We start from the raw sequence: 22,648 nt of genomic DNA, 5'->3' as shown, positions 1-22,648 counted from the left end.
TTTCATCGTTTTCAACAGTTAGAGTGCGATTGCCCTTGCTGGCAATCCTATTTTTTCTAACCGTACCAAGCATGTGGGTGTCCATTTTCATTTTACCAGGGAATAGATTGAGCTAGGTACCATCCGACTCCATTACATTCCTACGATAGACAACCATGTAGACATCCTTGCAAAGTCCATCAACCGCCCCATTCTCGAGCGTCTTCGTAATCGGATTGGCATCGGTCCACCACCATCATCCTCCACACATTGAGAGAGGGGGATCTTCCTCTCCCTTCAAATTTTTTTTTTATCATTTTTGTATCGGGCACATGAGTCAGTGAAAACCCCATGAGGGCACGGCTCATGTGAAAACCCACTGCATTGCATTTTTTTCCATCCTGCATTCCCTATGCACAACATTCTATTTTTGTGTTTGGGATGCATGTATGAATGAAAAACCTAAAACGGGCGTTCATGCATGTGAAAACCTCTTGCATTATGGCATTCTTCCAGTACCTCCCAAACTGAGAAGCCTCTACTCCGGTCTCAAATCACATGAATTCTCATCTTCGACAGCCAAAGTTGTTTTTTCCCCTCATCTTGTCTCTCATGGTCCCTTTTTGGTCTAAGAGGGGTGTGTGAAAATAAACCCAAAAGGGTATTTCACCCAGCCCAAAAAGGGCTATTTACTCATTTAAACTTTACTTTTTATCTACTGACCGACCAGCACCCCGTCTTTCCATATAAATATGAGGTGCCTCCTTATGATTTCCAACATCACGAGTACTTCCCTGCTAGTCGCCTACTTCAAGACTGCACCTCATTGTTTTTACTCCTCTGCTCTGCTGGATTGGTCGCCTACTTCAGGACTACACCTCTGTGTTCTTCTACTCCGGCTGTTGATGGTACAGGCCGCCTACAACAGGTGGAACCTTTCTTTAGTGCTACAGTGAACTGGTCGCCTATATCAAGGGTGATCATGAACATTTTTCTCTTGAGTTGCTGCTGCTGCTAGTATACATGCCGCATACATCAACGCTTAAATTTTAGCATACTTCTGCATTTTTTCTTTAGCAGCCATCATGACATAAGCACTTACATCTGTGCTTACATCTCAGCTCACATCAGGCATATATCAGTGTTTACATCATGCTTACTTTGGGAGTGTTATCTGTGTTTTTGGGACAACAGCCTTCTTTGCTCGTTTGGAGTCTCACATAGAGCTCTTGTATTGGACTTTATCATTTATATACATATCACCATTGCATGCTGTGTGATTTGCTCTAATCTTTCATATATTTGGTCCTTTGGTCTCTTTTTCCCTCACACACAAGCGTGGCTGCAGGAAGGAACAGGCGTGTGCTTGTGAGAATGAAGGAACGGGCGTACGCTCTAGAAGGTACGGGTGTGGCAGAGCACATGGCATGGGCATAGCTAAGTTGACATGGGTGTACGCTTACTGTGGTAGGAAAAAAGAAACGTGCATGGCTTTAAGGAAGGAACGACCATACGCTCCAAATGGTATGAGTTTACAATTTAAATGGTACGACCGTACGCTTCTAATTCAGAGAGATTTTTAATGGTGCAGGTGCTAACAACCACCTATTGAGATTCCCTGACAGTGCAGTTGTACCCCTTGTTTAATGCTCTTTATGCTCAATTAATGTAAATTATTCCTTTTTAAATGCTCTTTATGCTCAATTAATGCAAGTTATTCCTTTTTAAATGCTCTCTGCCAAATTTAATGCTCGAGATATCAAAATATTTATTCTGGAGAAAGTAACGAGCATGGCAAAGTTGCCACGACCATGGCACTGAGAAGGGTACAACTGTACACTTCTTAGAAACCCTTCCAGAGTGGAAATTCCCTTCCAGAGTGAAAATTCCGCCTACTCTCCTTCTCATATTTTTGCTTATTCAGGTGCTTCTTAGATGTTTTTTTTAGTTTTTATTTTTGTAAGAGGCTAGAGCTAGTCCCTAGCTACCTAATGATGCCTAAGAAAACCTAATTAATTAGAATATTAAGCTATTTGTGCAAAAATTAACAATTGTCAAACAAAAATAAAAAAAATTACATGAATCTCAAGAGCAAAAATCATGCACCTACTTGTGTCTCTCGTATCCGATGAAGACTTCGACACTCCAATGCTCCATTGATCTCCATTGCTCCATGGTAAGGGTATACAAAATCAACAACGTTGTTTAAGTTATGTTTTAGGTTTTGTATTTGTAATTAAATCTATTTTCATGTGATGGGATCAATTTAAGTAAAATACATATATCCCCCAATGCACAGAGAGAGAGAGAGAGAGAGAGAGAGAGAGATGCATACACATATCATACACATGTTTGCACACACACATGCACATACACAAAGATGCACACATGTAACCACACTCACATGCACACACATAGACATCTTTAACATTTTATAGGAATGTATCTCTAACGTAGAAAAGGTACACTTATATTGGTAAAGCTATTGGCTTTTGTAGGAATGTCTCTCTAATGTAGCAAAGGTACACTTATGTTGGTAAAGCTATTCACTTGTTTATAAACCCAACCTTGGAATTAATATTATACAAAATATTTCTAGGATAGAAATCACTTTACAAAGAAAATTTGAACACAAGTTTGATCAATCCTAGAGTTGGATTGTGTAGATATAAACAATAATTAACATTCTTCAATGTGCTTTTGTTAATTGTGTTCACATGAAAGCCTTCTCTAGTGTAGCGTAGCAATAGCACCCAAAGTGGAGGTGTTGCTCGAAATAGGTTCACATGCAACAACTTCACACCCCCCAGTGAAACCATTCACATGGAACATTGTAAGTTTGCCTGATTAAACCTTTAATGCTCTTGCATCAGAAGCTAGTGAATTATATCATTCAATATTCTTACATTGTAAGTTTGCCTCATTAAACATTTAATACTCTTGCATTGGAATTAAACATGAGTGTTTGTAAGCATGGACTTTTAAGATTCTCATTTTACTTGTAAAAGTTATTTTCTTAATATGAAAAAATCTTTAATTTTTAATGCTTTTTAGCTATAATGTAGCTCAAAATTTTGTAAGTTTTCCAAAACTACTTGTAAAATTTTAAAGTTGTAACTTTTAAGATCTATAGAGAAAGCACTACAAGTGGAGTTTCCTCTAAGACCCACTGATGTCCCAACACTCCAACAATATTAGCTCATGAAGAAAGGTACTTCCACTTTGATATAGGATGTCATCATACCTTTTCAAATTTGTATGATTGGTTCTACTTACGCCATCATAAGTAGGTGGCTGCACATTCCTACACATAATTCCTTCTTTGTGTTATCGAGTGAATTTCTCTCAATATAGCAACATGTGTCTCGTTTAACACAATTACATTTCAAAAACAATGATGTGTGTCTCATTTTTAACAACCTATTTTGGCTTCTTATGCTAGGAATGATGTCCCAACCAATAAAATAAAGTCAATGCATCAAAGTTTAGAGTAACTATCAACACTATAAAATATTGGGATTAAGACAAAAGTCATGATGACATCCTATATCAAAGTGGAAGTACTTGTCTTTATGGGCTAATATTGTTGGAGTGTTGGGACATTAGTGGGTCTCAAAGGACATCCTACTCTATAGATCTCTAAAAAGTTACATCTTTAAAATTTCACAAGTAGTTTTAGAAAACTTACAACATTTTGAGCTATATTATAGCTCAAATGCATTAAAAATTGAAGATTTTTTCATATTAAGAAAATAAATTTTACAAGTAAAATGAGAATCTTAAAAGTTCATTCTATACATTTGGTAGGTTTTTTGGAAACACTCATGTTTAATTCCAATGCAAGAGTATTAAATGTTTAATCAAGAAAACTTACAATGCTCCATCTGAATGGTTTCACTAGGGGGTGTAAAGTTGTTGCAATTATCAACCACTTTAGGTGCTTCTTGCATAATAATTAATTTTTTTGAGAGAGGATACTGAAATCAAAATACCATCGCAAGCCACTATAGGTGTGGATAGATTCGAACCCAACACCTCCAATTCGGGTGCTACCGCTACACTAAACCAGAGAAGGCTTTCATGTGAACCTATTTCGGCTTCTTATGTTGGGAATGATGTCCCAACCAATAAAATAAAGTCAATGCTTCAAAGTTTAGAGTAACTATCAACACTACAAAATATTGGGATTAAGACAAAAGCGTTGTATTTTTTTTCCACAACTTTCAACAAGCACCCATAGGAAAAATATAAAGGGATTGAAAGGAACGCCATAGTCATGTCATTGAGAAATGATGTTTTCAACAAATGTGGTAAAGGAGGAACTTGTGGGAAACGAGGAATGGATAGGTAGTCGGTGGGTTTCATTTTTTATGAATGAAAAACTTTGGGAGTGTGGTGGCATTAATAAAATTACAAGGCATTTAGGTGAGCTATTTCATATAATTGTAATAAATTGCTATATTGAGAGAAATTCACTCAATCACATAAAGAAGGAATGATGTGTAGAAATGTGTAGCCATCTACTTATGATGGAGTAAGTAGACCTAGACATATAAAGTTGAAAAGACATGATGACATCCTCTATCCAAAGTGGAAGTACCTTTCTTCATGGGCTAATATTGTTGGAGTGTTGGACGTTAGTGGTTCAGAAAAAACTTTAGGAGTGTGGTGGCGTTAATAAATTTTTTATCACAAGGCATTGAGGTGAGCAATTTCAAATAAATGCATGTAAATGGCATATGTTATGTTCTAACTTCTTTAATAAAATTTTTATCGCAAGGCAGTTGAGGTGAGCAATTTCAAATAAATGCATGTAAATGGCATATGTTATGTTCTAACTTCTGGTTAGTGGGAAGGTGGATTACTCCATCGGCTCACAACCAACCCGGGAAGGTGGATTACTCCATCGGCTGACAACCAACCCCCATCACGTAGCTCATTGGCATCGAACCCGGACCCCATAACTACCACTAGACTAGGAGGGGGCGCCCGTGGGCTTTATGTAGATTTGGGTAAGGCATAGAACGACAAGGGTAAAGTCAAAAGCTATGAGGCCAATCACGTGGTGGGCGCAACCAATCGGGCTTACGGAATTTCGTAATTTTGCGAAAATACTCTGCTTCTAAGCGGGAAAATACATTTTTTTCTTCGGGAAAAATCTTTTTAGGTCGATGGCGGCCTTTTTTTATTTGTCTTAAGCGGCACGTGTGGCGCGTTTTGAAAACATTTGGAGCCAAATTCAATAAAACAATAAAAAGATCGCTGTCATTTCTTTTCAAGCTAATAAACTGCTAATTTTAAAAATGGAAAAAGACATTTGAGTTTGTACCACGACCCACACTCTTAAGTTGGCAGCAATAATTCAATGAATTTTCCAAGGGATGAAAAACTTCCATGCATTTTAGCATAAGTTAAAAAGAAGTCACTAGTGGGTTAGGTGGGTGAGTAACTTGTCATTACATTTGGTAGCCCCCATACCGATGGATTACCAGTCATCATGGATTACCTCATCTAGCTCTTTTTCTATCATCATGAGGTTTTAGCCTCAACTGGTAGCACTCACTGAGTATCCTAACCCCATTGACGAAAAGGAGAGACTCCTGGCAGCCCAAGAGTTGGTCAGAGAATGCCAAGCACAATTGGAAGATGACCCTCCTACCGCATACCTTGAGCATGGGCCCATCGACTCAAACCTGAGATTGTCATATGCTCCCCACATGGTAGTGCGATTTATGGTAGAGGCAAAACAAACTCTCAAATGGTAGCATTCATACGCTCCCCACATGGTAGTGCGATTTATGGTGCAGCGTGCTGGTAGAGGCAGAACAAACTCTACCAAAAAAACAAGATTGAAAAAAAAAAGTCTTAGTAGTTTGAAGTTTGTGAGGAGAATGCAGGCAACGCATGAACGAGATCCTTCACATACCACCAAAAAGCACAGGTAGATAGCATGGCCGGAATTTGAAGGCCTACCCTAACCTTCAATTTAAAGGCCATAAACTTCAAAAATTGACTAAATATGTATGTTTATGTGTAGAACTTTTCAAAATTGTGGCCTTCTTTTCTTTTCTAAGGGGCCTTCTTTAGAAGGTTTGAAGGGCTTTGATACCCTCTAAACTTAGTACATACATAAGAAAGAAAGCTGGCTCGTAGGTTATAGCCCAGCAATAGTGCCCATACTCTCAAAAAAGAGGTATTGGGTTCGAATATACCCGAGTGGCATTTATAGCGTCGCAAAAAAAAATGGAAGAAAAAAGTTGTAAAACCATTTTGGTGATATGTGAGCTATTTAAAATAAAAAAGGAAAAAGGAAAAACCATAGTTCGAAGAGTTTGTGAAATTTAATGGTGGAATGGAGGGTCCACCTAGGGTTGCCTTTTGGCGGGCACCCTTGCCTCTCAAACTAACTTGACGAAAAAAGGAGTAGACTTGCAAGTATTTCACCATTTACATGTAATTTATGAAAAGGATAAGCCTTGCAAGTATTTCACCATTTACATGTAATTTATGGCGAGTAAGGAATATTTTTTGCAAGTTTTTTACGTCCAAAATACCCAAAAATGTTCAAAACCGCTGCCAAAATTCAAGCTTGGGTCCACCAAGGATCAAGTCTGATGTGACTAGTAAAGGACCAAGGTACTCTTAAACCTTTGTCTTGTAGGAGGATAATTCCAAATCTTCTCTCTTCCTCTTGGCACATGGACATGGACTTGTGATCCATGCTTTCTGTTGCCACAAATATATTTACTCATGATCCATGATCCATGTTAACTCTCTTGCATTCTCTCTCCAATACTAACACTAGAAACAATTAGCTTCCTCCATTATGGCTAGAAACAATTAGCTTAATTGGCTTACTAGAATTGAGCTCAATTAGCTTACATTTACCAGTCATTAGATTTATCCTCCTCCACTATGGCTACTACGGCAGAAGGCATCACAACCTTTGCAGATTCTAAGGTTGGTTCCTTTGAATGCTTGATTCCTCTGTATACAAGACAATGATGATTCAGTTTTCATGCTTTTTCAGTAATCAAGTTATTAATCAAAGGGGTGGGCTGTTAATAAACGCTTTGGGAAGCTTCCCTCTGTTTGGGTTGCTTGTATTTTGTGTTGTTAACAGCCTCCAACTTGTGCAGGGAGTGGTTCCTTTAGCCACATGGGTCCTCATTTCCAATTTCAAGCTCTCATACAACTTGCTCCGGCGGCCGGATAGGACATTCAACAGGCACTTAGCAGAGTTTTTGGACAGGAAGGCGGCCGCGAATGCGACGCCGGTGGATGGAGTGGCTAGCATGGATGTGATCATAGAGAGGGCAACAGGACTATGGGGCAGGGTTTTCTGGTCATCAAGAGAGATTGATGCAGATCTTGATGATGCAACAAGAGCAAATGAACCCTCATTGAAGCCTTTGCTTGTTTACTTCCATGGTGGCAGCTTTGCCCACTCCTCTGCCAACAGTGCCATATATGATGCCATGTGCAGACGCCTCGCAAAATTATGCAGGACTGTGGTGCTTTCTGTGAATTTCCGGCGAGCCCCGGAGCATCGATACCCTGCTGCTTATGAAGATGGCCTCAGAGGTGTCAGATGGGCACAAAGTGCTCTTGGGAGACAGTGCCTTACATCCCTTGGTTGCAATGCAAGCAAGTGCTTCCTTGCAGGGGACAGTTCAGGAGGAAACATAGCTCACAATGTTGCGGTCGGAGCGGCGGTGGGCAGAGGTATCTCTCTCTCTGGCATGGTGTTGCTCATGCCCATGTTTGGAGGGCAGCAGAGGACCCCTGCAGAGAGGCTTCTAGATGGGAAATACTTTGTGACAATCAAAGACAGGGACTGGTATTGGAGGGCTTTTCTTCCCATGGGGGCTAACAGAGAGCACCCTGCTTGCAACCCTTTCTCCCTATCAGCACCATCTCTGTTTCAGGTCAGGCTCCCCCCATGTATCGTCGTCGTGGGCGGCCTTGATCTTCTTCAAGATTGGCAGCTCAAGTATGTGCATTCACTCCAAAGAGCAGGCAAGTCTGTGCAGCTCATGTTCCTTGAGCAGGCCACCATGGGCTTCTTCCTTCTTCCCAACTCTGATCTCTTCTATTCTCTTGTGAAGATGATGAGAGAGTTTCTATGGCAACCGTAAAACACAGTATGGTAATCTCAACGCTTGATTACCATAGCTAATGATGATGTTAATCTCACCCATCTTCTGCTTTATGAACCGGCCATCCATCATTTAACCTTTCGTTTACCACAACGAATTCATCCTTTCATGATGTAAACCTCATCTATCTTGCTCAGTGAGCTAGGGCTCCAATCATTAATCCTCGATTATCACAGAAAGCCCAGCTTATTATGCTAATCTCACTTATCCTGCTTAGAGATCGTGGGCCTCATCGTTAAGGAACACTACTAGCTCCTCTTACAAGTAATACATATACTTATTAATTGGCCTAGCTTCTAAGGAAGATTAGGCTATGGTGTCTTGAAAGTGCTATGTGTGTTTCCTGTGACCACCATGGAAGTGGAGAAAGAGAGAGTAGAATCTCTCTTTCTTTGTAAGTGGAGAAATAGAGAGTGTTTCAATCTTTCTATATATTCATTCACACACACACACATATAGAGAGAGAGAGAGACTCTTTTAACATTATAGCTAGACAAGATGCAGCCCTGCATACTTATCAGCACCATCGAATGGCTTCTCGCATACCTATCGATCTGGTTGCATACTTATTGGCACTGTCGAATGGCTTCTCGCATACTTATCTAGCGTTGCAGGTGGTGGCTTAACGCTCACTATTTTTGGTCTACAACCGAAACAAGTAATCACATTCTCATAGATGAACTTTTGGGGGTAGATCTTCTGGGGTTATGAGACCCACAAAGTCTAAACCCCGTTTTTCAAATGGTTATTCCAAACTTACAGGGGCTAGGGGCATTAGGGCCTTCTCTTGGACAATGGCTAGCCTTTAGCATTCGTCGGTCACCATAGTCCGGCTTGGAAAACCTTGCAGGTTAGTCGTGTTCCCTCCACCTATGCATGAATGGGCTTGCTCAAGAACGACGGCAAAGTCATCTTCATGAACAAATTTCCTCAATGATGCCATCTTGACCCTTCTTCTAAAGCATTCTCACTATCAATTGATAGGGGGTCACCTTCCTAAATTAGGCACCTAGCTCTATCCTTCTTGATGGAGTGGTCAATTGGAACTCCATTAGCCAAGAAGTGTGAGTCATATCTTGACCCTTCTTCTAAAGCATTCGCGCTATTAATTCATAGGGGTCGCCTTCTTAATCAGGTGTTTGGCACTATCCTTCTTGATGGGGCGGTTAATTGAAAACTTATTGGTGGCCAAGAAGATCACTCCATTGTTAATGTGGAATCATGGAGTGTGGGGAAGATCATCTTTCCCTCCTAGAGGGGGCTCTCCATTTGGAATTTTGGAAAGGCGATCGACATGGACATGCACAGATCCCTTTTACATGGTGATGGTGAAATCGAACTCTAAAAGAATGAGCAACCATCTAGTGATCTACCCCGTGGTGCATGGCTTATTCACCAAATATAGCAGTGCTTAATGGTCGACAAAGAAAATAAATTTGGTGGCCAGGTAATGCCTATACTTCTTCACTACATATACCTTGGTGAGACCCTCTCTCTCAGTGGTGTAATTGATTTCGGTGTCATTGAGTTAATGGCTACTAGCAAAGGTCATAGGGAATACAATGTTGTGCTTCCTCGATTATACTAGCATGCATCCAATAGTAAAGGCTAAAGCATCAATATTCATATGGAAAATTAGTTGGGGGATCTTAAGATAGGTGCACGTACTAATTCCTTCTTTAGTTTTTCCTATACTCATTGGCATTGATCTATCCATTTGAAGACAATCAACATCCTTATACAAGGATCTGGCATATATGGCATATAAGAAGATAAATCTTCTATAATATCCTATGTACCCCCTTGTAGTTAATGGGTGGTGGTAACTCCAAGATCACATGGATCTTATTATCGTATATGGAGACGTCGTTCTTGGAGATGAAATCTTCAACAAGGATGAGACCATGTTTAACCTAGAATTAACATTTGAGTGGGTTCAACAAGATGTAATAGAGTCTAAATCTCCTAAAGACTAGTTGAAGATGAGCAAGATGCTCCCTCTACTTCAAGTACACACATACGTTGTTAATGAATATCTCTAGGATCTTCCAAAGGATATAGATCAAGCACTGGAAGGTGCTGGGAGTCAAGACAAATGGCATGAAATGATACGTGTAGATTCTCTATTCCATAAGAAATAATATCTTGTATTGATTGGTAGCGTCGATCGTCACTTGGTTGTAGCTTGAGAAATAATCCAAGAAGTTGTAAAGGGTCTCCTCAAGAAGAAGTTTGACATGAGGGATTTGGGTGAGCTGAGATACTTTCTTGGCATTGAGATCATTAGAGCACATGAGGGAATATGGCTATCAAGAGACATTATGCATTGGTGGACATGTTGTCCAAATATGGTATGGTTGGCTGTAAGCCTATTTTTGTACCCTTGGATCAAAATGGCAAGCTAGCTGCAAACGTAGGTGAGATTTTGGAGAATGCCACTATGTATAGGAAGATAGTGGGAGCTCGATTTACATGATAATCACCAAGCCATACATGAATTACAGAGTTGGAATAGAGAGCCAGTTTATGCAAGTTCCTCGGAAGCCGCATACTCTAGATAGTGTGAGGTGCACACTACGCTACATGAGGTCCACAGTGGATTATGGCCTCTTCTATAAGGTTGGTATAGAGTTGTAGGTGTATGGATACATTAATGCTAATTGGGATGGTAGCATCTTGGACAAAAGATCTACTAGTAGGTTTATGTTTTCCTTTGAGAATGGTGCTAGTAGCATCTTGGACAGAAGATCTACTAGCAAGTTTATGTTTTTTTTTTAGAGTGGTAATGTTACATGGAGCAACAAGAAGCAACTAGTTTTCTCGAGCATGGATACAATGATGCAAATTGGGTTGGTAGCATCTTGGACATAAGATCTACTAGCAGGTTTGTGTTTTCCTTTGAGAGTAGTGCTAGTAGCATCTTAGACAGAAGATTTACTAGAGCAAGTTTATGTTTTCCTTTGAGAGTGGTGCTATTACATGGAGCAACAAGAAGGAGCTCATAGTTGCCTTATATCGAGTACATAGGCAGAGTATAGGGGTGCTACGATGGTAGCATGTGAGGTAGCTTGGTTACGTAAGCTACTTGGAGATTTTAGGTTGCATGTGGACAGGTAGGTTGTCATCTATTTTGCGAAAACCTTAATAGAATATCGTTGGCTAGGAAGCCAAGTGCATAGATCAAACACATAGAGGTCCATTATCACTTCATCAGAGAGAAGGTCTTGGAAAGTGATATTGATCTCGTGTATATCAGCATAGAGGAGCATGTAGCTGACATTTTCACCAATCCCTTGGGAGAAAAGAAGCTTCGCATGTTCCGCACTATGCTTGGAGTCTTGGAGATAGAGTTGAGCTGCTTGAGGGGGAGTGTTGAGCTTGGGTGACCGTTCCCCATTTAAACCTGGTGTGTTTGGTAGCTAACATGACGGACCTTCACTAGCGATTTTACAAATATGTTGATGGAGAGTCTAGTGACTCAGAGCAATGCCTTGATGAGGAGTTTAGGATTCTAACTATCAAGACACCTAGGGCAAGGAAGGCTAAGGAAGCTGCAAGGGCACCAAGGATATATCCAGGACCACGTAGTTTGGGTAGGGTCAAAAACCCTGTTCAGATATTGATGTATGACGGTTATGTAGTTCACCATTATGCATACATGGCAAAGGTTGTGCAAGGGGTTGAACCCACATGTTTTGAGGATGCTACTGGGCATGTACATTGGGAGAAGGCCATGGATGAAGAAATGGTTGCATTGGATGAAAATAAAACATGAAAATTGGTGCCTTTGCTCGAGGGTAAAAAGGCTATTGGATGTAAGTGGGTCTACAAAGTGAAGCACAACTCAGATGGAAGCCTTAGCAGATACAAGGCGAGATTGGTTGTCAAAGGTTGTGCTCAGACCTATGGCATTGATTATGAGGAGACATTCAGCCTCATTGCCAAGATGGCAACAATGAGAGCTGTTATCGCAGTGTGGCTGCAATAAAAGGTTTGGTTTTACAATAGATGGATATGCAGAATGTGTTCTTACATAATGGGTTGCAAGAAGAAGTATGTTTGGAACAGCCACTTGGTTATGAGGATTTGAGTCATCCAAATTATATGTGTAGGCTATGTAAAGCCTTGTATGACCTGAAGTAGGCACCGAGAGTATGGTATGATAAGATTGCATAGTATCTTATCACCATTAGCTTTCATATGGCAGATGTTGATCGTTCACTCTGTGTGCAAAAGAGTGAAGGGGATTGTGGTCATCACCATCTATGTGGATGACCATTAGCTTTCAAATGGAAGATATGTTAATCATTCACTCTATGTGTGAAAGAGTGAAGGGGATCCTTCTTCTCTCTACGACTCTTTCTAACATGTGGTCAGCATAAGGTAAGGAGTAGTGATTGCAAATTGTGTGGCAGCATTAACCTTTTTGAGTTTGACACACACTCTAAGCTTCTTATTCTTTTTAGGAACAATCGCTATATCGGCGAGACACCCACACTTAATGTGCTCAATTTCTACACAAATCTCATGATGATCGATGAGCTTGTCTACTAGCTCTTGAGAAGATTTAGGGGAGGAGAGAGAGTTTGAGCTTTTGCAAGCACACATGCACTCTCACAACAATGGATAACACACACACACACAAAGATGGAAGCTAAAATCTTCTTCTACTTGTTGCTCTCAAAAGAGGTATACAAAAGGTAAGTGAAAACCAACATAAGTACTAGAGTATTATGTACAAGCGGTCCCTAAGTGAACACACTAGGTAGGTGAGTTGCCAAGATAAGTATGCCATAACTCGGTTGGACTAGGTAAGTGTAGTCCTTCTTTCTATACTGTGCCTTCTCCTACATATTGTGTAACTGTGAAGATAGCCAAATTATATAAGGAGGTGGTAATGTCTGGATCTAATGCTTAGATTTGGCTCTCCATATGCAACACCAACTGCAATTGATGTTCACATGATTGAACTTCATATTGCTTCACCTCCACTTCAATCTACAGTATAGAACAAGAGAACATCAAGTTAGAATACATTAGCTATACATAGTTTAAACATAAGGTGTTGCTATCATGCTAACTAGTAGTTACTTGAAGCATGGTTACATTGAGGTCCTTCTTGAGGTGCATGTCTTCTATCTCAGAAACCCTAGGTGTTTGAAGAGTGTCTTTCATGGTGTCAATGACAACCTCAAGCTCCATTTTCCACTTTGAATAGATAGTACTGCTCTTTGGTAAGGATCATAATTCTTCTTGTGTATCTTTCAGCCTCTTAGAGCCCCCACATCTGGACTAACCTTGTCATTGTTAACCTTTACTATCATTGCAGCCTCTAACTGATGTTGTGCACTTCTTAGATCTTGTTGGGCCTTGCTTAAGAGCTTCCTCAAATGAAGAACAATTGCATTTATCCTCTCCAAGTCAGTTGGGTTTGTAAATGATGGGGGTACGGCATTGTGGAGTGACTAAGGCATACTCCCTTGTTCTTAAACAAGTGACGAGTTGTTTGATGATAGAGGGGTGTGGCTTTGGCAGCAGTTTCCATCATGGTAGGTATATGATTAGATGTGACAAACTCCTCATCACATAAACCCTCAAACAAAGCAGGCTATTTTGGTGCTTGCAAGTCCTCATTATGCATCCTCCATTTCTTGAAATAGCTCTAATAATAGCCTTACTCTTGTAGGTCTTCCAAATATTGGACAGCTAACTCAGCCCATTCGAAGTGGATGGCCGAACCACTCTCAAAAACCACCGGGCTAAACTCTTTCACATACCCATTGGCAAATTCTGCATTGATCTCCATGTTTGTCGAAGGACACTTTTGGTACACTTTGACGAAACAACATCAGATGCTCGTAGACATCACTGCGGATATGGCTACATTTGATGTGATACGGACTAGTATCCTTGGCATGTCTGAAAACATTGAACCACTCCGCATCAGTCAATTGATCCCACCTCAACAATTTCAAATCCACACCTTCCATGGAGAGGACATAATCTGTATTTGAACTCTGTCATGGTTTGACAGAACTTTCTTTGTCTTGGGTAAACTACCTTAGGAGCTTTCCACCGGCCTGCATACATGCAATGGGAGAAATAAGCAAAAGAGACAAAGAGAGAGAGAGATAGAGATTGAAGAGGGAAGCATAGAGAGAGACGGGGATAGAGAGAGAGAGAGAGAGAGAGAGAGAGAGAGAGAGAGAGAAGACTTGGATGTATTTGTGTGTGTGTGTGTGTGTGACATATATATATATACATACATACATACATACATACATACATATGTATGTATGTATGTATGTATGTATATTGGTATGTATGCATATTTACATATATACTATATATGTGTGTATGTCTAATAAGTACGTATGATTTGAAATAGAAATTCACATATCTAATAAGTACGTATTGTTTGAAATAAAAATTCATTTAATAAGACGTGTATAGACACTTATCACAATTAGTTATACCCATTAGATAACATTTTTAAGCTCGCACACACATGCATAGAAGCAATCAAGTATATATACATGTATATGCATATTTAACTTATCCTTATGTAAATGCATATATAAGTGGGTAAAGAGCCTATATTTGCACATATATGAGTACATGCTACTCACATAGACAACCTATACATATGAACAACATCTATCTATCTATCTATCTATCTCTAGATATACATAAGTACAAACATAGCATACCTATACCTATGCACACACACTTACTTATTTACACACAAATACATTCAAGTCTTCTCTCTCTCTCTCTCTCTCTCTCTATATATATATATATATATATATATCATATATATATATATGTATGTATGTATGTATATTTACATGTGTGTGTGTGTGTGTGTGTGTGTGTGTGTGTGTGTCTGGTAAACATGTATTTTTTCTTACCTTGCATGCGCACACGCACACACACACACACACACACACATATGTATGCATATACACACATATGTATGTATGTATGTATGTACACACATACATACATACATACACTCTTATAGATACATACATACATGGATATATATATGTATGTATGTATACACATACATACATACATACATACATACAATCTTATAGATAAATATAAAAAAATACTCATATAGAATTACTAAGAAATTCAAAGTTAGACCATATACATGTATATGTATATGTTTGTGTGTGTATGGATGTCTATGCTTATGTATGTGTATGTTTGTATGTATTTGTGTGATCATGCATGTGTGTGTATATATGTACATACACATGTGTGATCATGCATGTGTGTGTATATATGTACGTACACATGTGATCCCATGGCTTTTAACCCCGTATACTTTAGTTAGCACTCTCTCTCTCTCTCTCTCTCTCTCTCTCTCTCTCTCTCTCTCTCTCTCTCTCTACATATATATATATATATATATATATCACTCACTCTCTCCCATCTCCCCCTCTCTCTCTCTCTCACACACCCACACTCACAAAGTGAAATCTCTCTCTCTCTCTCTCTCTCTCTCTCTCTCTCTCTCTCTCACACACACACACACACACACCCACACTCTCACAGACCAAAAAGGTTAAAGGGAAGATTAGAAAGTATGAGAAGCAAGATATAAAAAAAGAGAAACATAGTATGTCTTTTCAAAGATACACACATTGGCATACTTAAACTCCTCCTACTTGTGGGCTCATCCTTTCGTCTCACCCAAGGCTTCAAGTCTCAAGGAAAAGCTTTTTATCTCTAAGGTGCACATAATGCTAATTAAAATGTCAAATGAAACCATGTATATCCAAATCAAAGTAATTCCTAAGGACCAAAACATCATGGTATCACTTGACAATCAATATTTACGAAGGGCATGTAGTAAGGGATACATTATGAGTTTTGAATGTTCTTAGAGTGATGATTTGTAGTCTACATGGATCATACTCTCATCAATATTGTATCTAAAAATTCACCACATAGTTTTGGTTTCCAAACATACAATGCTTTTTAATTAAAAAATGTAAGATTTATAGCCTACATTGATGATACTCTTATCAAAATTGTATCTAAGAATTTACCACATAGATTTGGTTTCCAAAAATACAATGCTTTTTATTAAAAATATAAGATTTAGTGTGTATATGATGTAATACATTCATTAGTTAAACATGCTAAATGAAAAGTGTGGTGTGATAATGACTTCCAATCATCAAGCCCAAACAAATCTAAATTTTAGCTCACAAATCTACTAATGCTCTTCCTAGTCACTCAAATAACTTTTCCAAATCAAGAAAATTGTAGTGATAAGAATGCCTTATTTAAGCTTAAAACATACTAATCATCAAAGATTAATCATCATGGTATAACGGTATGTACATAAGCTCCATGTAACCATGTATATCCAAAATATCGTGGTATCACTTGAGGATCAAAGATGCTTCTAAATGTAAAAATTATGCATGCCATTGCAACATGTGAACTTTGACCAAGAAATGTGAGGCCTGCATAAGCTTTGTTGCTCTCACACACACACACATATGCACAACCTCTCTCTCTCTCTTACTCACACACACACACACACACTAGGGTCGCAAGCTTGCATGGCGTTGTTCGTCTCTCCTTATTCTTAATAGTTTGCTAAGAGAGGAGTGCTTTGTAGTCGACTGCTTACCTCTCTCTCTCTCTCTCTCTCTCTCTCTCTCTCTCACACACACACACTCGCAAAAAGCACAAGCTTGCATGGGCTCACACACACACACACACACACACACACAGAAGGTCTCTCTCTCTCTCTCTCTCTCTCTCTCTCTCTCTCTCTCTCTCTCTCTCACACACACACACACACACACACACATACACACACGCGCTAGACTCATGAGCTTGCATGGTGATGTAGTCACATGCTTCTACATTTGTATGGCTCACACACACACGCATACACACAACCTCTCTCTCTCTCTCTCTCTCTCTCTCTCTCTCTCTCACCACACACACACACACACACACACACACACATGCAAAACATGCAAGCTTGCATGGCACTTGTCTAGCTCACACACACACACAAAGATGCTCCTCTCTCTCTTTCTCTCTCACACATACCCACAAGCTCTCTTTCTATCTCACATAACCATAGCGTGGGCTTCTTGCTATATATAAATGTTTCAGACAAAAAAAAAAGAAAAAAAAAGAGACAGAGCATTGAACGTGGGCTTACTTTGTTGAATGTGGATTGATCATGCCCCTTGCAAATGCGCAGACAGCACACCTCATCGTCGACCTGCACAACCACAAAAGAGAGAGAGAGAGAGAGAGAGAGAGAGAGAGAGAGAGAGAGAGAGAGAGAGAGAGAGAGGGAGGGAGGGAGGGAAAAATGCAAACACGGTGGGAAATTTGAATCAAGAGTCTGCAGCGCAGGTCTGGACGGAGGGCAGAGGGACGGCAATGAAAGCCTGCAACCTAGTTGGGAGGGAGGGCAGCAGCACAAAAACCCCTCAGATTTCCTATATAGAGGGCGGGCGGCGAGCAGCAAGTGGTGGATGTAAGGAGACTAGCTTTGCAGGTGAGGGCATCGTGCATGCGGGTGGCGGTAGGTCGACAAGGTAAAAAAAACTTACATGTGGCATATAGATAAAAGGCTTGTTGTATTATAGGTAGATGCCTTATCTTTTAAATCACACTCACAAATACACATATGATGCATGTCACAGTTATCTTATCCACATATAATGGGGTGCTTACACCTGAGCAAGTGTTCACACACATACACATGAATAAGGTTATACATGCACATATAACTGTTTTAGGGACTACTCACACAGAGACACAAGTGGGTACAGAAATAGTGATACACACACATATGAGATGACACACACAAGACAGACACTTGCACATGAAGCTCCGAATACCCACCAACACTCATGTCATGTGTAGCCATTGATCCATCCTAAGAAACAACTAATCTCAAGTAACTCAAGTAACCTTTGCTATTATAAAGGAAGGCCGTGTAACTCGTTAACCTTTACTAATAACTTGTAACCTTTGCTATTAGAAAGGATGAACCTTTCTAGTCTAAAGTAAAATGTAAGTAATCCTTTGATGCAACTCATTAAAGTCTTTGTGAGCACTATCGAAAAGCATGGGAAAGTAAACAAAAGCACAAATCAAGCGCCACCTCTACGATATGAGCGTGTGAGCACTAAAGAAAAGCAAAAAGTACAAATCAAGCCCCACCTATGATACAAACGTATATCTCAAGTAACTCATTAACCTTTGCTAAGTAACTTGTAACCTTTGCTTTTAAAAAGGACAAACCTTTTTAGTCCATGTGAGCACTATAGAAAATCATGGGAAAGCAAACCAAAGCACAAATCAAGCGCCACCTCTATGATAGGAGCCTGTGAGTGATAGGAGCCTGTGAGTGCTATGGAAAAGCAAACGCACAAATAAAGCGTCTTCTATATGAAGCAAACATTTATCTCAAGTAACTTATCTAAGTAACTTGAACCAAAGTGCCACCTCTACGAAGCAAACCAGAGCACACATCAAGCGCGGCCTCTAAGGAAAAGCAGAAAACACAAATAAATCGCCGCATGTACGATACAAATATATATATATATATATATATAGAGGCATCCGATGCGGCCCTTGACGATCCTCGCCTTGAGAAATGAAGAGGAGCCGGGATGGCGGCGTTGATGATGATCGTGACGGTGGTGAGGCGACCAAGAGGGCGGCGCTAAACGACGACTTGGAGCAACTCATCTTAGGGAAGCTGCCTACGCTCAGCCTTCTCCGCCTTCGGCCGGTGTGCAGACGTTGGAGGGGCTGGCTGCCAAAGCTAGCTGCTGATCAACGGAGCTATTTTCTCACCTTCAGCCAGGGAAGGCTGAGGCTTTGGGACCACGAGCAGTACAGGTGGTTGGCGCTGCGCCCTCCGTTTCCGCTACCCGATGGCCGGGATGGAAGACGGCTGCTGCTGCTCCACACGAGTGCGCCCGGCTTGCTGTGTATGGCCACCGGTATGTACCGCAGGGAAGACGCCAAAGTTCACACCCTCCGAGTGTGGAACGTGGTCAATAATGCCCCCATTGGCGCCCTGCACCGACCAATCCGGAGCGGCGCTGATCCGTACAGCGCCGATGTGCGGCTGGACAAAATTCAGCGTCATCGAAGACACCACGGCACCCAGCTTCTCCTCCATAGGCTGCAAAGCGGGATGGTGTCTCGCGTACGTGAGAGCGTATGCGAGCGGCGACAAAGGTTTCGGTGTGTCCATCGGACAAGTTGCACCTCAAGTGCTACGAGTTCAGCTACAGTTCCTCCACCAACGAGTGGCGGTCGGAGTATGATTGGACCACCTTTCCGACCGCTGCATCACCAACCGGCGCCCCCAGGCCGCTCCCGACTAGGCTCCCGCCCCACGGCTGCGCAGAGTGGAAGGGGAAGCCACTCATGCACACCATATGCTGTAGCATGGCGAGCCACGTCTCGCAGCTTTACACTTACGACATGGGGCAGTGGGAGTTGCTCTTCCAGCTAGCACCGCCCGCTTCCTGAAGTGCTCCGATCACCTCCTCTTAGTGGGCAAGACAGTAACAGAATGGGGCAGCGACGCCATCGAGATCTGGGAGTGTAACTTGGAGATACTGGCATGGGAATGCCGCGACCATATGCCCCACTATATAACAGCGTCACAAGACTACCTCGCCGAGCGCATGTGCCTGGCTGCACATGACAACCTCCTCTTCTTCACGGCCGTCGACGGACGCACCACGGTGTACAGCCTAGTGGAGGCAGCTGCCCACGCTTCCGCTGGACTTGGAGGCCCCCAGTTTCTACTATGATGCTTGCATTCTCCATGTCTCTCCACGCGACACGTGAGCTATTATGTACATACACCATGGCTTGTTCAACTTTTATAAAATCCGCCTCATATAGAGAGAGGAGAAGGAAAATGCCTCCAATTTTTTTTTAATAGTAGTAATTGCATGAAATTAGTTCAAAATTGACTTCTCTTTTTCGACCCATTGTGAGAACGATTCATCTCAAACATGCAATTGGGTCTTCACATTAAATGTATAACCATTATTGATTGGCATTTGCCTAACCTCACATAATGACACATGCATTTTTCTCTAAATGGCTTGAAGAAAAAAAAAATTATGAACACACTTTCTTTGTCCTTTCATTAGAATACACCTAAAAATACGTGACATTCTTGATAAATGTCCCAATATTTTGAGAATCGAAGGCTCTAGGTTGATGCAAGCCTATCTTTTATGGACCCTCTCTAGTGAGTCAATGACTTGTATGTTCTTGTCCGTGTAAACCATGATTGCTTTCCAATGTCTAACTCAATTACTATATGTTTAATATAAATGATTGTATGGGCATAACACCTAAAAGGCCCTTTTGAAATATCAATTTACACTTTTAAAATATCAATTTACACTTTTGAGAGAGAGAGAGAGAGAGAGAGAGAGATTAAGAAATATAAAATGTTAGGAGAGAGAGGGGGGAAGAAAGATTGAGAAATAGAAAATGTTGGGAGAGAGAGAGACTTAGATAGAGTTATACTGACGTAGAGAGAGTTAAAGACAGATAGAGCAAAGAAAGAGTTAGAGAGAGAGAGAGAGAGAGAGAGAGAGAGAGAGAGTTAGAGAGTTAGAGAGACAGAGATAGAGACAAAGAACGAGAGAGATAAAGAGAGAGAGTGAGAGAGTTAGAGAGACAGAGATAGAGACAAAGAAGGAGAGAGTTATCTAAGCTAGAGAGAGAGAGAGTTAGATAGAGAAAGAAAGAAAGAAAGTCATATTAAACATCCGTGGAATGCCTTGGAAGCATATGGGATGAGAGAGAGAGAGAGAGAGAGAGAGAGAAATTTAGTATTGGAAATCTCAAGGTCGGCCTATGCATGTTTGGCTCAAAGTGGCACAATCCATTATGATTAGCATGATATCTTTTTTCTTACCTTTATTGTCATGAACGGGCAAAGCTTTGCATCAGATACAACAACCAATTAGATTTATGCTATGGAAAAGAGCAGGAAATAAGCCAAGGCAGACGTGGATTTCTTGGAAACATGTTACTACTCCGAAGAGGAGTGGAGGGGTAGCCCTATTAGATGTCAGATTACATATGGTCGCTAGGAGATGGCCTTTATTGCAAGATATGTGTAATGGCTAAGGCCCTCATAGAGGAGGTAGCACTTGTGCATGGTCATACTAGGATTGATGGTACATGGTGGGATGTAGTGAATGGTTCCCAACAACAAGTTAGAGTGGTAGCTTCACCTCTCCTTTGTCATTTGATGATCTCATGGAAGGAGGTGTTGGCACACACACTCAATATGGAAGCCTTCAGATTCAGCAGTTGTAGTTGAATTCTATGGCAGGTGAGGTGTTGGCTACTTCACGACTTCAAGAGTGGCCTGATAAACTTGGTGAGTGGCCAAAATTCAATAGAATGGCCAAAATTCAATAGAATGGCTCGATTGGGACTAGTGAGAATTATGGATGCTTTGTTTTTCCATAGAGGTCGTTATTGGCTTTTTGGAAAATTCGTCAATATTTTTGGGTTCCATGTGGATATGTACAGCTAACGGGAGAAGGTGAGGGTAGCATTTACACCGTTTGGTGATATTCCTCAGTTGGAGGATGAGCAACCTTGGTTAGATTGGGCATTTAGAAAGCCTCGGGACATTGTCCAGCGTACAACAAATGAAGTGTACTATATGATGGTGGAAGAAAGGCGTTGGATTACTGAGAAGGCTAATAGGGTATGGAACATCAGGAAGAGTAGGGCCCGGTGGAAGGAAGTAATCTTATAGGGCTAGTGGTCTAAGATTCCATATCAAGGGAAGGTGCTCCTATGGCTCATGCTAGTTGGAGGCCAACCATTGGGGGACTAGTTTGTGAAAGCGGCAAATTGCTTCTAATAATTGTGTGTTTTGTACTACATGCTTGGAAACATGCTCGCATCTTTTCATTTCATGTTCGGTGGCAAAGAAAGTGTGGGATTTCCTTACTCGCGTATGGACTCCGTTGACATATAGGCCCATAAAGATTAAATACTGAAATTTTGGCATATGGACTCCGTTGACATATAGGCCCATAAAGGTTAAATACTGAAATTTTGGCAAGATTTTGAATGGGCTGGATAACCCAAAAACAGTTTTCTTTCATTTTTTAGGTGGACAAGTTTGTGGCATATATAGGGGTTAACTAGGAATGCCTTCATATTTGATGCAAAAGTTGCTTACATAGGTCATATTAAAGGGCTACTACTATTGTGGCAAGTCTCTTCCTTTACGATAGCTCATTTGGTGGAGAATGACACGGCTATATATGAATGAGGGTACTCAAAGCAACACCTGTGGTTCGGAATAATCTAGTGAGGGAAAGCTAGTACATCACATGGCGGCCATGTGGCCATTTGTAAAGTAATTTTTGGTAATATATCTTCTATTACAAAAAAAAAGAGAGATCTAGATATAATTAGAGTTAGAGAAAGAGAGTTATATG

General features: G+C 40.7%; 1 protein-coding gene across 1 annotated transcript; it reads left to right on the top strand.

Moving 5' to 3' along the window:
- The first annotated feature begins 6,220 nt into the window (after positions 1-6,220).
- On the top strand, positions 6,221-8,482 carry LOC147637457 (gibberellin receptor GID1C-like). The gene is made up of 2 exons (XM_086798886.1): positions 6,221-6,939; positions 7,119-8,482. The coding sequence occupies exons 1-2, from the start codon at positions 6,895-6,897 to the stop codon at positions 8,115-8,117; spliced, it is 1,044 nt and encodes a 347-aa protein (XP_086655012.1). The 5' UTR covers positions 6,221-6,894; the 3' UTR covers positions 8,118-8,482.
- The last annotated feature ends 14,166 nt before the right edge of the window (positions 8,483-22,648 follow it).

This window comes from Cibotium barometz, chromosome 6, assembly GCF_041138505.1.
Source record: "Cibotium barometz isolate CiBa-2024 chromosome 6, ASM4113850v1, whole genome shotgun sequence".
In the NCBI taxonomy this organism is placed as follows: Eukaryota; Viridiplantae; Streptophyta; class Polypodiopsida; order Cyatheales; family Cibotiaceae; genus Cibotium; species Cibotium barometz.
The sequence above is the reverse complement of the archived record's forward strand: the minus strand, read 5'-3'. Positions and strand labels throughout refer to the sequence as shown.

Bases quoted from the DNA above. Each gene is read 5' to 3' on its own strand.
- LOC147637457 (XM_086798886.1), top strand. From the start codon at position 6,895: ATGGCTACTACGGCAGAAGGCATCACAACCTTTGCAGATTCTAAG. The intron at 6,940-7,118 runs GTTGGTTCCTTT...CAACTTGTGCAG, and splicing joins CAACCTTTGCAGATTCTAAG to GGAGTGGTTCCTTTAGCCAC.